The sequence below is a fragment of the Gymnoscopelus braueri genome (assembly GCF_963280865.1).
Source record: "Gymnoscopelus braueri genome assembly, chromosome: 11".
Lineage (NCBI taxonomy): Eukaryota > Metazoa > Chordata > Actinopteri > Myctophiformes > Myctophidae > Gymnoscopelus > Gymnoscopelus braueri.
The window spans coordinates 53070044-53086106 of record NC_137613.1 but is presented as its reverse complement, the minus strand read 5'-3'; the positions used below and the strand labels follow the sequence as shown (position 1 = coordinate 53086106).

Here is a 16063-nt window from a genome sequence, read left to right as displayed (position 1 = left end):
CACACGCACACACACACACACACACACACACACACACACACACACACACAAAACTCCAAACAGCTGGACAAAGCAGAGGTGGAAGATGTACTCTTTTTTTTACCTATAAGTAAAAGTAGCGATGCCAACTAACTAAACATCCTGTATTCAAAACTATTGCTTGAGTAACAGTACATAATAATTGGCTTCAAAATATACTTATAGTTCACCCCAAAAAAAGACTTTGATTAGTCACCCCATGGAGACTTGAATTCATGGATATTTTTTTGTTTTTGTCGCATGAATTCAAGTCTCCATGGGGTGACTAATCGATAGAAAAAAAGTCATTTTGGGGGTGAACTATCCCTTTAAAGTACCAAGTACCATTAAAATAGCCCACAACGCATCGTGTTGTGAGCTTATCTGCCTCCAGAATCTAGGGTTCCGCTGGTTAACGTATTCATTCATTCATTCATTTAATTCATGTATTTAATTAATTCATCCAGGTTTGTTTTAAATTGTTACTTCCTAGTGGAGTAGAAGTAAAAGTAATGGAAATTGGAAATACTCAAGTAAAGTACAAATACCTCAGAATTGTACTCAAGTAGAGTACTTAAGTAAATGTGCTTAGTTACTTTCCACCACTGGTTTTCAATGAGTCTAACATTCATTAGAAGGAGGTAATTAGAAGCAGAAAGACATCTTGTAGCAGATAGACAGGTAATGCTGTTGCAGATAGACATGTAATGTTGTAGCAGATAGACAGGCAATGACGTAGCAGATAGATATCTATTTTCATATGCCCTCCTTAAATTTGAGAGCACGTTTTCAGTCGAGTTCACTATTTGTCATCTTTGAAATCTTCAAAAGAATTGAAAACATATTTGATCTACAAGCTCGCAATGCATATTAGCTATAAAAAAATAAAATAATATGAAGACAAATTTTTTAAATAGGGCTTAACCACTTTTGCTATTGGTCAGTGTACGAAACTCCCACATTAAAACCAGTTATTAAAAAACATACAGACATTCTATATTATTATAGATAAATACATTAGCCCTCTATTCAACTGGCATTTGCCATTATAGAAAAATATAATTTAGGTGAAAGGTGCAAATCTCAACAATGAGATTCTGAGTTCATAAACATCTGTAGTGAGAAAAGCTAGTCCAACTTTGAAAGCTACAGACTTAATACAAAATAGAAATAAACAAAATTAACTTTAAGTTACAGGCATGGCAGTGTATGTATCCATATCACAATAACATTAATACGCTAGTTCAGTGACTCTCAAACTTTTTCGTTACAAGGACCCCCATTTTGATATGCATTTTGTCAACGGACCCCCACTTGACACCATTTAGTATCTCCCGGAACCCAACCTACACTGTAAAATCCTCCGTGTTTTTTTTAAGGTGCAGTAAGTGATTTACTTTTGTTCAAATAAATGTTAACTTTCTCTATATTTTGAGCATCATTGCTATAGAGTGTTTGTTCAGTAACAGGGGTCTACCAGTCTCTCCAGTTCTTTAGTAAACAGAAAATGCATTTTCAGGTCGGGATACTAATTGTATCGAATCAGGAGAGGGAACTCATTAAGGATACAAGATAAAAAGTTCATAAATGGGTACTTTCGACTGATTGGCTGAAATTGGCAACCCACCTGAAAATGTATTTTCTGTTTATTAAAGAGCTGAAGAGACAGGGAGAAACTGTTACTGAACAAACACTCTATAAACGATCTGAATAGAGCTTTAACCTTTTTACAAAAGAATATTTTTTGTTTTAACCAATGAATATCCCGTACCCTCTGACTCTGAGAGTGTACAAATGGAACCAAACAGACCCGTAATGGTCCGCTTGGTTCCATTTGTACACTTTCAGAGACCTGTACGGGTCCATTTGGACCCCTGGTGGTCCTCAAACCCCACATTGAGCAACAGTGAGCTCGTACCGGACAGTCTTCCAATCCTTTCACTTGGTTTTGACCTTGTCGCCCAGTACTCGTTTGACCTTGCCGATCATGAAGGTCGCGATGAGCGCGCACGCCACCACCGTGGCGGCGTACAAACCGACAAAGATGGCCGCCTGGCCGTGGGCGTGGAGACGGGTGTAGAGCGCCCGGCGTCCGGCGTAGTCCAGGTACGAGGCGTGGATCTGACACATGGTACACAGGACCAGCAGGACGTGGAACAACTGGTGACCCTGACCTACAGCCGTGGATAAAAAAGTGTATATTATACTCAAATAGTAAATAGCCTTATTTATTTTTTTAAATACTCAAGTATTTTAAAATAAAAAGTATTTTCAAGTAAGGGCACGGTCCTACCGCACTTTTATTTTACCTCTTGGGCGGAATCTGCCAATCCTTTGTCAATGCAAATGCGTGGATTCTTGGAAAAAATCCACAAGACCATGAATCCACGCATTTGCATTCACAAAGCATTGGCAGATTCCGACCCAGAGGTAAAATAAAAGTGCGTTGGGAGCGCGCCCTTAGGGTGTGGTCACACCGAACTTAAATTCTACCTACGAGGGCCGATTCTGCTAATGCTTTTCAATGGGAACTGAGTGTCCTTTTTCAGAAATCCACAAGTGGCAACAAACCGCTCCGTTCCCATTGAAAAGCATTGGCAGAATTGACCCGCATATAGGTAAAATTCCAGTTCGGTGTGACCACAACCAGAAGCACTCAAGTATTCAAATGTTTTTTTATAACATTTCAAAAAAATTAAAAAAGACAATTCAGAAATTTTCCAAAATTGTAAAAAACAAAACATAAAAAACAATAAGACATAGTGGATATAGCAGATCTATAAACTTACAAAATAGGGCTTAAGGGCGCGGTCCCACCAGAATATGGTTGCCCGCTGTTAAACTCAGGTTGTGCGCAGCCGATAGTTTTTTTGCAGCCAGCGCATTCTAAAAAACGATGTAGCTTACAGAGCATTCTGTCCCAATGACCAGTGACGCACCTGTCACTCACTATCAGGACCCTCCAAAGCAACAGCTACAACCAGTTGCTCTATCGTAAGCACCATGTCACCTCCCGAGGCTTGGGACGGTCCGCCTTCGACTCACCCGATTGGACAGAGGGGGAAAAGCGGAAAGATGCGCAACACCATCAATCCACACGATTCTCATTGAAAAAGCATTGGCAGATTCCGCCCCATAGGTAAAACAAAATTGCGGTGGGACCGCGCCCTAAGGGTTCACACCGAGCTTTAATTATGTCTATGATGGCGGATTCTGACAATGCTTTTCAAGGGTAACGGAGCGGTTTGTTGCCATTTGCGGATTTATGCTTAGGGCTTAGGCTGCGGTGTGACCGTGCCCTAAGTGGTTAATTCAAAATGTACTTTTTCCCTTCCTACACATGAAGTGGAGTCAAAAGTACAATATTTCTATTTCTATATATAGCAGAGTGAAAGCCAAGAAAACAAATACTGTAAAACATTTACTTAGGTAGCCTACAGTACTCAAGTAAATGTACTTAGTTTACTGTCCACCGCTGACTGACCTATGAAATCGCAGCGACCTGGGAAGCAGCGCTCCGGCAGCGGGCTGGTGAAGAAAAACCCACACAGCAGAAAAAAACTAATTTGTCCGAAGTGGAAAAGGAGGGCGGGGTCTTGTTCGTGGTGGCCGTGGTTCCAGGAGTTTGCGAGTCGTTGGAACACGGGGCTGGTGTCCCATGCGTACGCCAATGCAGACGGAACCACCTGCCCCACCTAGTGGTGGAAGAGAGTAGGTAGATTTTGTTTTATGTTTTCACCCATTTTCAACCTATCTTCATATAATTGGTCCTCACTCGTCTAATGCTCAGTATAAGATGTCACCATTTCACTCTGTGTCTCATTGGTGGGCTATGGACAGAAACATACCTACCAGTGACATCATCAATTGGGATTCCAAGCTAATAGAAACTACAGCCTTTCTCTTCCCGGAAAGTTAGCATGCTGAAATAGGATCCATTGTCCTTTAACACATTGAATGCCAGTCGCGTAGATCTACGCGAACCTATTTAAAGCCGCAGCGTGCCAGTCGCGTAGATCTACGCGAACCGCCGATTCCCATTGAAATTGCCCCAGGTGCACTTTCCGATTTTTTTTGATCCATTTCCGTTTCCGGTTTCCGGTCGGAAACAGAATTATTCGGGTTCCGGTTTTTTCGATCGTATCCGCTTCCTGTCTGGGATCCTGTTTAAAACTCGATTTTCTCGGTTGTTGTTTTTCTCCTCGCTGATCACTGTTTAACGTTGATCTGCTGTATCTTCAAGATGGCGGCACGGATTTGGAAACTGTTTTCGCTGGCCGTTTCTCACAGATCCGCTGTGTGTTTAGAACCAAATGAACGCGCACTTTTAACTTATTTAGCGAGGTCTGTGGCGACATGAAAAAAACAAAAAAACAACAATAAAACGCTGGCACTGGTGAGTACATTATGAGATTAAACTCTGGCATGGAATGTGTTAATACAAAAATAAATAAAATAAAAAAGTTTGAAATCTTGTTTGAAATGACCAAACCTGCCTACCGATGATGTCACTGGTAGGCAGGTTTCTGAACTGTCCACAGCCCTCCTCTGAGACACAGACCTAATAGACAACAAACAACAATGGTACCATCTTTTAATAAGCATCAGTGATGACCAATTATACAGTATGAAGATGTGTGAAGTGGTCCTTTAAGTAAAAGTAGCAATAGCACAATGTATAAATACTCTGTTACAAGTTAAAGGCTTGTATTCAACATTTGAGTAAAACAACAAAAGTATTTGCATGAAAATATACTTGCCGTAGGCAAAAACAATTAAAACTTTCGCCATACGACACGTTGTTGTGAGCTTGTAGACTGGCTATGTTTGAATAGCCTAACAGTACGTTTTAACAGCGGGCGACTCTCGGGCGATCCCGGGCGACATCGTCCAAAAGATAAAGAAAATCCATCTTTTCATCGCCCCCCCGCCCACTTCGCCCTATCGCCAGTAGTCGCCGGCTCTCATAGACTTTCTTTATATTTTGGACGATGTCGCCGGCGATCGCCCGAGAGTCGCCCGCTGTTAAAACGTACTGTAAGTGTAAAATAGGACCTAAAGGAGCACTTCACCCATTCTCAACCTATCTTCATATTATTCGTCCTCACTAATGCTCATTATAATATGGTTACATTCTGTGTCTCAGAGGAGGGCTGTGGACAGTTCAGAAACCCGCCTACCAGTGACATCATCGGTAGGCAGGTTTGGTCATTTCAAAAAAGATATATTGATTGATTGATTGATTTACACAATAGCTCGTATTATAGCATGCTAACGTTCCAGGAATAGAAAGCCTGTAGTTTCTATTAGCTTGGATTCCCCATCGATGATGTCACTGGTAGGCAGGTTTATGAACTGTCCACAGCCCTCCTCTGAGACACAGATTCAGCATCCGTATTGTGGGGAAACGTTTTCGCAGGAAAATAGCAGCGACGCCTTGTGAGCTTGCAGATCGGCTACTTTCTGCGAAGATATTTAATGCAGAGCGAAAACAGAAAAGAAGACACTTGTATATAGAGCCCTGAGGAACTCCGATCAACAACGTATTAGTCCGCGAACCAGGGCCCCAAATTTGGGGTCATCGGTATCATCTGGGGGGAATAATTCTCATAATGATTTTCTGGAAGGTATACACCCCTAGTGCTAGGAAATATATGATAGCCTTGCCTTGCATCAGTGGTAGCTTTCTGTGTGTTATCACTCCATTTATAACAACATGCCAAAACACAGTTTTCAAAATCCGAATGAAGCATTCTACTTCAAACTGATGGTTCTCTCTTATTATTATTTTTTTTCTTTTAATCCCACCCTTTTTTCACCCGGTGCCAATTTTCTAAGTGATCCTGGGCGCTACACCCCCCCCACCAGCCCAGGGAGTCCAGGGCCGAGCTCATGCCTCCTTCAATGCATGAGAGCCAACTGACCTTCTTGTCACCTGACAGGGAGGAGTTTCCCCGGTTGGACGTAGCGCGTGGAAGGAACACGTTATTCCAATCCGTTCCCTTCCCCTCCATCAGGCGCCCCGGCTGGCCAGGGGGAGGCGGTATAGTGACCAGGATTACTACATGTTTTTGTGAGGGTATTAACTACCCTAGGAGACACAGGGAGAACATGCAAACTCCACACAGAGTAGGCCCTTTCGCCAACCCCACCTAGGGTATGGGTGCTGATGACGCGGAGGAGAAAACACAACCCCAGCGCCTACAGCGTCCCCGGCGGGAATCGGACCCAGGACCTTCTAGCTGTGAGGCGTCAGCGCTACCGACTGCGCCACAGTGCCCCCGTTCGTTAGTAACCTAAAGATTTAAAACCATGTTTATATACATAGATTCTAAGGAAATGTATATTGAAATTCCATATCCCATTAATATTCCATTAATGGTTCACTTTAGTCATGATTTATTTTTGTGAAACATGTCATTAACATGTCACAGGAACTGGTATTCATAATAACATGAGTGTAAACATATAAAATAAGATGACATTTTTTTTCTTTTGCGACTACATTCAATATCTGTAAGCTCCAACTCATAATCAGGATCAGAAAGTCCACCCACCACATCCTCCCTGCCCTCGCCCTCCTGATTGGCATGCACACAATTATCTTACCCACATCCTGGTCTACCTCATCCTCCAAAGTATCCTCCTTATCGACATCACTACTCATCTGTAGCTTGAACAAATCATACATCAGTAACCATCTTCACCATAGTACAGTACCTCAGTGATGCACTTCTTACTCTGTGCCCTAAATTGATATTGGACCATGTCACGTAGCTCTGGCGGTGCCGGGTCACCCTTAACAATGACAGGTAACCTGATCTCACATAAAAATGTTGTGACATCAAACGTCTTGTCAGACTTGGTTCTCCAGTTAGTAAAGTCCCTCAGGGCTCCATACTAGTGTGTTGTCTGTTGTCGTGGGGAAAGCTTTAGCTGAAAATAGCCGATCGACAAGCTCGGCTATGTGTGCTTCTCTATCTGCTATTTCTCTGCTAAAGCTTTCCCCACGATAAGGATGCTGGGGTTTAAGTGGTTAATGTCGAACTTGAGAGTATGAGTAACAGTACTTGAGTAAAAGTACTTGGAGACACCCACCTTGCGCACCCATGCCGGCAGGCTGTGGTTCCGGTATTTTCCGTAGCAGCAGCCCAGACAGCTCAGACAGCAGAGGGCGCTAGCGGCGGGCATGAAGAAGCCTGCTACGCGCCGGTGCCAACTCTCCTCCACAGCGTAGTAGAAATGCACCACTGCACTGCCGTACTGGGAACCACAACCAGAATGTATTTATTATCCGATTAAAAAAGATTCATATCAAATATCTGAATATTGAAATCGAGCAACTTGAAAACTCTCTGGGGTTGCACACAAAAGCCCTCGTAGTCCTTTAAAACAAACAACAGTGGGTCAGGACCCATGGGTTGCAGACCCTTTTTTATGGGTTGCAAGTAAATATCCCTCCTTTTTCTTTTCTTTTTTCTTTTTGTTTACTACATTTAAAAACATCTATGCGATATATCATTATTTCAAAAGATTTTCAATTCAAGGTAGGGTAAGTGCTTTACTTTGGTTAAAATCAGTGTTAAATAGCTCTATATTCTGATAGTACTCATTGCTAGAGTGTTTGTTCAGTAAAAGGAGTCTCCCATGTCTCTCCAGCTCTTCATTAAACAGAAAATGCATTTTCAGTGCTCTCTCCTGATTGGCTTAAATTTTGTCACCTACCTGAAAATGTACTATATTCTGTTTACTAAAGAGCTGGAGAGACCCCTGTGACCGAACAAACGCTCTGTAGCAATTAATGATTACTATCAGAATATAGTACTTTAACCTTTTTAACAAAAACAATATATATACACCCAAAAATATCACTTACCCTACCTTTTAAAATCTAAAAAAAAAAAAAATACATAAAAAAAGAAAAATACAATATTTTTCAAAAGAATTTAATAAATAAATGAAAAATCTAAGAAATTCCATAAATAAAAAAAACACAAAAACCAAAAAGATATGTTATTTTCACTAGTTTGGGTCCCGGGGACACATCGAACTTCTCTTTAGTGTCTCGAGCTAAAAGGTTTGGGATCCACTGCTTTAAAAAAACAGAAGTGTCTTAAAGTGAAATACCCCTTATCATTTTGAATCTATTCCTCAACCGGAAGTAAACCACGGGACTGAGCAGCTCTTGTTATACCTGGTACTGCGCCACGCCCACGTAGTCCAGGAAGAAGAACATGTAGTGGCACAGCTCCGACTTGCCCGCCAGGAGGTGGGCGGTGACGCTGCATGCCATGTAGCCCCCCGAGGACACCAAGAGGATCGCCAGGGGCCACGAGTGGGTGTCCGAGAAGTCCACCGTCTCCGCCAGGTGGCAGAACTTGACGGCCACGGCCATCAGTCCGATCAGGTGGCTCCAGATGTTGACGGTCTCGTTGTGGCGCCGGAAGAGCGACAGGAAGTAGTAGCGCCACCCCTGGTGGAGCGGGCGGTAGCCGCCGCGGACGTAGCGCTCTCGGAAGAACGGCGGCACCTCGGTGTCCGGCACCGTGCCGGGCATGGAGGAGGGCACCGCCTCGGTCAGCATGCGGGGCACCTGCCTCACCTGGCAGTGCAGTGGAAAAAGTACTCAAATGTTTTACTTAAGTAAAGGTATCAATAATGCAATGTAGAAGCACTTTGTTACTAATGAAAGTCTGGAATTCTAAATTTACTTGAGTAAAAGTACAAAAGTATTGGTATCAAAATGTACTTAAAGGTAGGGTAAGTGATATTTGTTGGTTAAAACAAAAAGTTTTTTATGAAAAAGTTAAAGCTCTATATTCTGACATTAAGCGTTGCTATAGACTGTATGTTCAGTAACAGGAGTCTCCATGTCTCTCCAGCTCTTTAACAAACAGAAAACACATTTTCAGGTAGGTGACACAATGTCAGCCAATCAGGAGATAGTACCCATTTAACAGCTTAATTTTTATAGTGATCCAGCTACAATTTTGTCTGCTCATGTATTTGTGTCATTACTTCCAATTTCACTTGTTTATCTGTATCCTGAGTTCTCTATCCTGATTGGATAAAATTGGTATCCTGACTTGAAAATACATCAGTTTAATAAAGAGCTGGAGAGACATGGAGACTCCTGTTACTGAACAAACACTCTAGAGCAAAGGTTAAAGTTCCAAAAGTAAAAGTACTTGTTTGAAAATAGCCGATCTACAAGCTCACAACGTGCCGCGATGCGATGCGTTGTGAGCTTGTAGATCGGCTATTTTCAAATAGCCTAGGTATAAAATTGGGCTGGAGTGGTTAATGTATGTTTTATAATATAATAATTTATATCTGCAAAGTAACTAACTAAAGTTTTCAAATAATTGCAGTGGAGTAAAAGTACAATATTTGCCTCTGAGATGTAGTGGAGTACAAGTAAAAGGACTGAAAATTGGAAATACTCCAGTAAAGTCAAAAATACCTAAAACTTTTACTTAAGGAACAGTACTTGAGTAAATGTACTTAGTTACTTTACACCACTGCTCACCTGCTGGACGTTGATGAAAAGCCGGCCGATTCTCTCCATGAAGATAGTGGCCATGATGGGGAGCAGGAGGGGCCCCTAGCTGAGGCCAGGGGCCAATTGGCTGGCGGAGGGGGGCCTGGGGGGGGCCAGTAGAAGGGGCCCCTGGGGACCAGTGGACTGCTTTTCACATCAAAGAAAACAAAAGAATGTCACTCATTGTTGGAACTGGAAAAACCACAAATGCAGGTTACGACACCCGGTCTCTATTTTTGTCCCTGTGTCATTCATGACTTGTGTAAAAGAAACTTTGGCACACCTTTATTTAGACCTGAGAAACACCTTCTAAATCCTGGCTAAAGGTTTTCTGAAAAACAGATTTTAATTCAAAAAAAATTGCACAAAAAAAAAGATATAAATATGTTGCTATGTATATACAGTATATAGCAACAGCTAATGTTACAAAAAGGAGTTCCCGGATTGAAAGGTATACCAATGAATAGGGGTTCTAATCTAGGTCTAAATGGGTTAAAGGCAGGTGTGTAGGCAAAAGAAAAACATCGTTGCTTTGCGGGCAGACACCTCTTATCTCCATATTCCAACTTTTTTCGTAAATTAACAGTGACCCTACTTAACTTGATCATACTACACACAAGTGTCACACAAAAGCATCAAAAGTAGCAGATCTGCTTCTTTTGCTATTTTTTTATTTTAATCCTGAAAAGTAAGACATATGAGATTTCAGACAGACAGAGACGATATATAACATAGACGATAAAAGATTACCCGCACACTGGCAACTTGTACGGTACGTGTCGTGGAAGCAACCTTTTGGTCCCTATAGGGTCCGTCCTCAGGAAACATAACACATCCACAGGTAATCTTTTATTGTTGATGGGCATGGGGATCTGCAAGACCCACAAATAATGCCTCGATGCTTTGCAAGCTTGTATATCTGCTATTTCTGGAATTTGTCGTACAACGAATGATACAGGGCATGGGTCTTCAGTGTTTGTCAGACCAAGGACCCCTTAGCGGAGAGAGAGAGAGATGAAGCAGATGAATTTTGTACATATTGTATGAAATTGTCTTGCAAATTTAAGTTTTTCATATATATTTTACAGATCAGATTTCACTATCATTATAAGTGTTATGTAAATTCATGTTTTTGTTTTTGTTATTGTTGTTCTATTCTATAAATATGTTGGATTCATGTTAATGTCTATTTTCAGACATTTAACCACATAAACCCTCAATACTGAGTAAACTTGACCTTTGGATCTGGACTTGGCCTGCTCTTTTTTTCCCTCTGCACCAAATCTCTTCAACGAAAATAGCCGATCTACAAGCTCACAATGCGTCGCAGCGCAATTGTGAGTTGTGAGCTTGTAAATCAGCTATTTTCGGCGAATGTTCGCCCCATAATAGGGAAGCTAGGGTTCAAGTGGTCCTAGCACACATATATTTGGTGCCCCCGCTGTAGTAACTCTGAAGACCCCTCAGGGGTCCCGGACCCCCTGTTGAAGACCCCTGATAGAGGGCTAAAGTGGTTCATTATAAGTACAGCTCCTGTGCTGTGGTGGACAGTGTTACTCAAGAAGAGAAACAAGTTATTAGTTACTTATTACTCCTCTTAAAAAGTCCTAATATTAAACAAAGATACTTATTACCTGGTATCAAGAGTATCCAGAACTTAATTGGATCAATAACTGTACCTTATAAAATTACTGGAGAAAGTAATAATAATATATTATTATTATAAATTATTATTATATGATAAATATCACAAAAGGTATCATGTGTTTAGTTCCTGTGAATAGAACCAGGCAAGTTCACTGCTGATTTGACTTTATGAATGAAAAGAATGAAAGATTGACCATTATTCCTTTTTTTCTTTTTACAGTGGTGGAAGAAATACTCAGATTTTTTTTTAACTTAAGTATAAATAAGGTATACTTTAAATACCAAAGTAAAAGTACTAAAACAATTCAAAATGTGTGATTTTTTTTCGAAAATAGCTGACATATGAAATAAGGCTTAAAGGTTTAATGACATTCACTTTTACACCACATTCAAAGTCTTTGTCCTGGTCCTTCAAAAGTGTACAAAAAGTTTTAAGTGAAAATTCCATTCCAGTGATCCATGGCAGGTGTTTTTCTCTCACATTTCTAAAGCCTTTTCAACTGCAATGAAAAAAGAAATCTTTGCCTGCGGGTGTCGCTGGTGAGGGATTTTGCCTGTCAATCATCGCCTCTGCTCCGCCCCCCCCCAAAGGAAAGGATAGGGGAGGGGAGGGGCGAGGAGGAGAGTGGGCGGGATTAATCGACTGTGACCTCACTGTCGAAGGGCCAAGCTCAGATTACTTTTCAGCCTAATTATTCAGAAAACCCCAGACCACAGAAAATCCACTGAATGTTCTAAGTTCAGTTTTTTTGGGTGTAATTGAGGTCATAAAACCCCAAATAAAACATTGAAAATAAAAAAAGTGAAAATGAATGTCATGATACCTTTAAGGGCGCGCTCCCACCAAGAGTTGGCTGGCCGCTGTTAAACGCAGGTTGTGCGTGGCCACAATTTTTTGCAGCCAGCGGATTCAAAAAAACGCTGTGACGCACCTGTCACTCACATTCAAGACTCTCCCCGTAGCCCGCACCGCCTGCTGCCTTGAGCACCATGGTGCTTCCTGAATCTTGGGACGGTCCGCCTTCAACTCACCCGATTGGACAGAGGGAGAAAATCGGCTCCTGCCTCCAGCAGTTTTATGCTTAGTCGCGGAGAGCAGATAAACGCAAGGTCTGCGCGACAAGCGGAAAAATCTGCTCTTGCGTGAATCCACGCATTTACATTGACAAAGCATTGGCAGATTCTGCCAATGCAATGGCGCGCTCCCACCGCACTTTTATTTTACCTCTGGGGCAGAATCTGCCAATGCTTTGTCAATGTAAATGCGTGGATTCACGCAAGAGCGGATCTTTCCGCCTGTCGCGCAGACCTTGCGTTTATCTGCTCTAGACGACTTGTCCATTTGAAGCAGAAAACTGCTGGAGGCGGGAGCTGATTTTCCCCCTCTGTCCAATCGGGTGAGTGGAAGGCGGACCGTCCCAAGACTCAGGAAGCACCATGGTGCTCAAGGCATCAGGCGGTGCGGGCTACGGGGAGGATCCTGAAAGTGAGTGACAGGCGCGTCACTCCCTTTTTTTAGAATCCGCTGGCTGCAAAAAACTGTGGCCGCGCACAACCTGCGTTTAACGCTAGCCGACCATGTTTTGGTGGGAGCGTGCCCTAAGACTTCTTCAATGTTTTCCAGCCCAAGGACCCCTTAGCTGAGAGAGAGATGAAGCAGGGACCCTACATCAGTGGTTCTCAAACTGTTTCATGTCAAGGACCCCCAAAATTATATGTATTTGGCCGCGGACCCCCATCTCAAAATATTTTGTTCCAGGGACCCCCAGAAGCAAAGATTTGAGTTACAAATGTTCACTTAAAAATAAATATATTAAAAGATTTGCAAAAAGAATCACAATTTCTCAAAAAATAGCAGATCTACAAGCTCATAGCGCGGCACTCGTGCCGCACTATGAGCTAGTAGATCTTGTATTTTTGTCAAAGCCAAAGTATAAAAGTTTTAAGTGTTTTTTTATTATTGTGATGCTATATTAACACATTTTGCTGGGGACCCCCTGGAACCCCATCAAGGACCCCTCGGGTCCCCGGACCCCACTTTGAGAACCAATGCCCTACACTACATATACTGTATAAATTTGTGTTGCAAATTAAACTTTTTCATAGACTTCATAGATAAATCCTATCACACAAAGATTTGGCAGACCCCCCTGTAGTAACTCTGAGGACCACTAGGAGTCCCGGACCCCCTGTTGAAGACCCATTAAGTAGTTCATGTAATACTAATCTAAATTCGCAAAGTTACTAGTAGTAGTAACTAAAGTTGTCAAATAATTGTAGTAGAGTAAAACAAATTTAAAAGATATTGTGGAGTAGAACTAGAAGTATAAAGTATTGATAAATGGGAAAACTCAAGTAAAGTAAAAGTACCTCAAAATTGTACAGTACTTGAGTAAATGTACTAAGCTACTTTCCATCTTAAATACATCTTTTTGGGGGAGAAGATTTATTTCATTGATGTGTGAATGACAAAGAGAGCCTAAATATTAACTGTAAGCCTACTCTCCCTGATTAATAATAATAACAATAATACTAATAATAATACTACTACTACTACTACAACTAATAATAATAATAATAATAATAATAATAATAATATTAATACTACTACTACTACTACTACTAATAATAATAATAATAATGGTAATAATAATAATAATAATAATAATAATAATAATAATAATAATAATAACAACAATAATAATCATCATCATCATCATCATCAGTTGTGGAAAGTAACTAAGTACATTTACTTAAGTACTGTACTTAAGTACAATTGTGAAGTATTTGTACTTTCCTTGAGTATTTCCCATTTCCAATACTTTTACTCCACTACATTTATTTGAAAACTTTAGTTACTAGTTACTTTGTATATTTTGATTATTATTACCACTTCAGCCATTTGAAAATAGACAATCTACAAGCTCACATTGAGCTTGTAGATCTGCTATTTTCAAACGATTTTATACATTTGAAAAAAATGTAATCAGACATTCCTCATAATGAGTACTTTTACTTTTGGTAGCCTACTATAAGTACATTTTGATGCCAACACTTTGTACTTTTACTCAATAGCCTACAGTTTGGATTCCGGACTTTTACTTGTAACAGAGTATTTCTTTTTTGCAGTATTGATACTTTTACTTAAGTAAAAAATGTGAGCACTTTTTCCACCACTGATCATCATCATTATTACATTTTTAAAAGGCATGCCTGAATCATTGTGTCATTACAAATGAGACAAACTTTACAAATCACACAAAATTACAACAACAAAAAAAAAAGATCAGTTTACCTTTAAAATGAAGTAATCCTCTTTAGTTGTGTTTTCTTGTGTCTTAATATCTCTCGCAGATGGAGTGATAAACTCCCCCAGGAATCGCCTTATGTCTACTTAAAAAGAAGAAAACTCTTGTTCAAATGCTTGGTTAATGAATACAATATTTTAAAAATATTTATAAAATATTTATAAAATATGACAAGGTCATTAAATAACTTTAACAGGTTTCGCCTGTTTTTCAAACACTTTTTTCAGATAGTTACAGGCAGCGGCTCTGGTTTCTTTCAACGCTGCAAGGTGTCCAGTGTCAGAACTGCCTGCGACGCTTCGCACGTACGTCGGTGTGGCGCGCGCCGAAAACAGCCGATCTGCAAGCTCACAGCGCGTCGCGAACGCGACGCGCTGTGAGCTTGCAGATCGGCTCCACCGCCGCCGTCGTACGGCGGAGGAAGCGTACGGATTTTTTTTTAAACACAGATTACCAAGAAAAGGAGGCGGGGACGCCTTTTTTTCCCCCAGTCAAAAGGGGAAGAAATGATGTGTTATTATATTTATCATTATTATTCTGATAAGTTTAACATGCTAAATGTTGCCTTCTTTTGCTCGAGCGTTTTTTTTTATTAATTCATGAATATATTTTTGTGTTCATAAATCGCTTGTAGAAGATAGAAAATAGAAGAGAAGTTTGTTTAAATGTTAACAGAAAAGGAAACTTTGGTCGTTTTAGTGCAAACGAGGCATTTTCAACCCGGAAAATTAGAGCTATCCAGTGGTGGAAAAAAGTACTCACATTTGTTTACTTAAGTAAAAGTATCAATACTGCAGTGTAGAAATACTCTGTTACAAGTGAAAGTCTGGTAATCCAAATGTACTTGAGTAAAAGTACAAAAGTATGGAGTAGAAGTAAAAGTATAGAAAATTGGTACAGTACTTGAGTAAATGTACTTAGTTACTTTCCACCACTGGAAACACAAGACCAAACTATACAAAAAATATATAATAATAATAATAATAATAATAATAATAATAATAATAATAATAATAATAATAATAATAGGGTAATAATAATTAAATGGAAAAATAAGAATAGGCTCGAAGAAAAACAAGACAGAAACTAAGAAAATGAATAAATAAAATAAAATGAAAAATAAGAATGTATGCTGTAAGTAGGCACGAAAAAGACAAAAACTAGAAGAAATATAAAACATATATAATTAAATAAATAAATAAATGAAAACTAAGAATCCAGTAGTTTGAAGTTTGGCCATGGGTTCAAAAACAAAATCAAATGGTCTTCTTAAGAAATGGAAAAGTAAGTGAGGTTTTTTTTGCCTGCGTTTGGGTGTGAGGTCTTCCAGGGAGTTCTCAGCATGCAGCTAGAATGTGAAGTGTGTGTGTGTGTGTGTGTGTGTGTGTGTGTGTGTGTGTGTGTGTGTGTGTGTGTGTGCGTGCGTGCGCGTGTGTGTGTGGTGTGTGTGAGTGGGTGGGTGTGTATAAGTTCTGTGGAACATTCCTTTTGTAAAGATGTTTGGACAGGAATGTAGCATGTCAGGCAATATTGCACAATATCCTGACTA

At 40.4% G+C, this 16063-nt stretch overlaps 1 protein-coding gene across 5 annotated transcripts; it reads right to left on the bottom strand.

Moving 5' to 3' along the window:
- Window positions 1–747: 747 nt before the first annotated feature.
- On the bottom strand, window positions 748–15893 carry paqr7a (progestin and adipoQ receptor family member VII, a). Of its 5 annotated transcripts, none has more exons than XM_080442322.1 (7): window positions 15819–15893; window positions 14502–14596; window positions 9548–9706; window positions 8213–8620; window positions 7117–7281; window positions 3503–3713; window positions 748–2192 (listed from the first exon to the last, which is right to left on the bottom strand). In XM_080442322.1, exons 3-7 carry the CDS (start codon window positions 9599–9601, stop codon window positions 1957–1959), a joined length of 1074 nt encoding a protein of 357 aa, XP_080298448.1. In that variant the 5' UTR covers window positions 9602–9706; window positions 14502–14596; window positions 15819–15893; the 3' UTR covers window positions 748–1956. The 5 variants fall into 5 exon arrangements, with proteins under 5 accessions (XP_080298448.1, XP_080298451.1, XP_080298449.1 ...); XM_080442325.1 differs by having other exon boundaries at window positions 9548–9703; XM_080442323.1 differs by lacking the exon at window positions 15819–15893 and adding an exon at window positions 14750–14776 and having other exon boundaries at window positions 14502–14599.
- Between the last annotated feature and the right edge of the window lie 170 nt (window positions 15894–16063).

Coding starts and splice junctions, on each gene's coding strand:
- paqr7a (XM_080442322.1), bottom strand. CDS start 9,601: ATGGCCACTATCTTCATGGAGAGAATCGGCCGGCTTTTCATCAACGTC. Junction 8,621..9,547: donor TTTTCATCAACGTCCAGCAG/GTGAGCAGTGGT, acceptor CTGCACTGCCAG/GTGAGGCAGGTGCCCCGCAT. Junction 3,714..7,116: donor TGCCGGCATGGGTGCGCAAG/GTGGGTGTCTCC, acceptor TTCCACCACTAG/GTGGGGCAGGTGGTTCCGTC.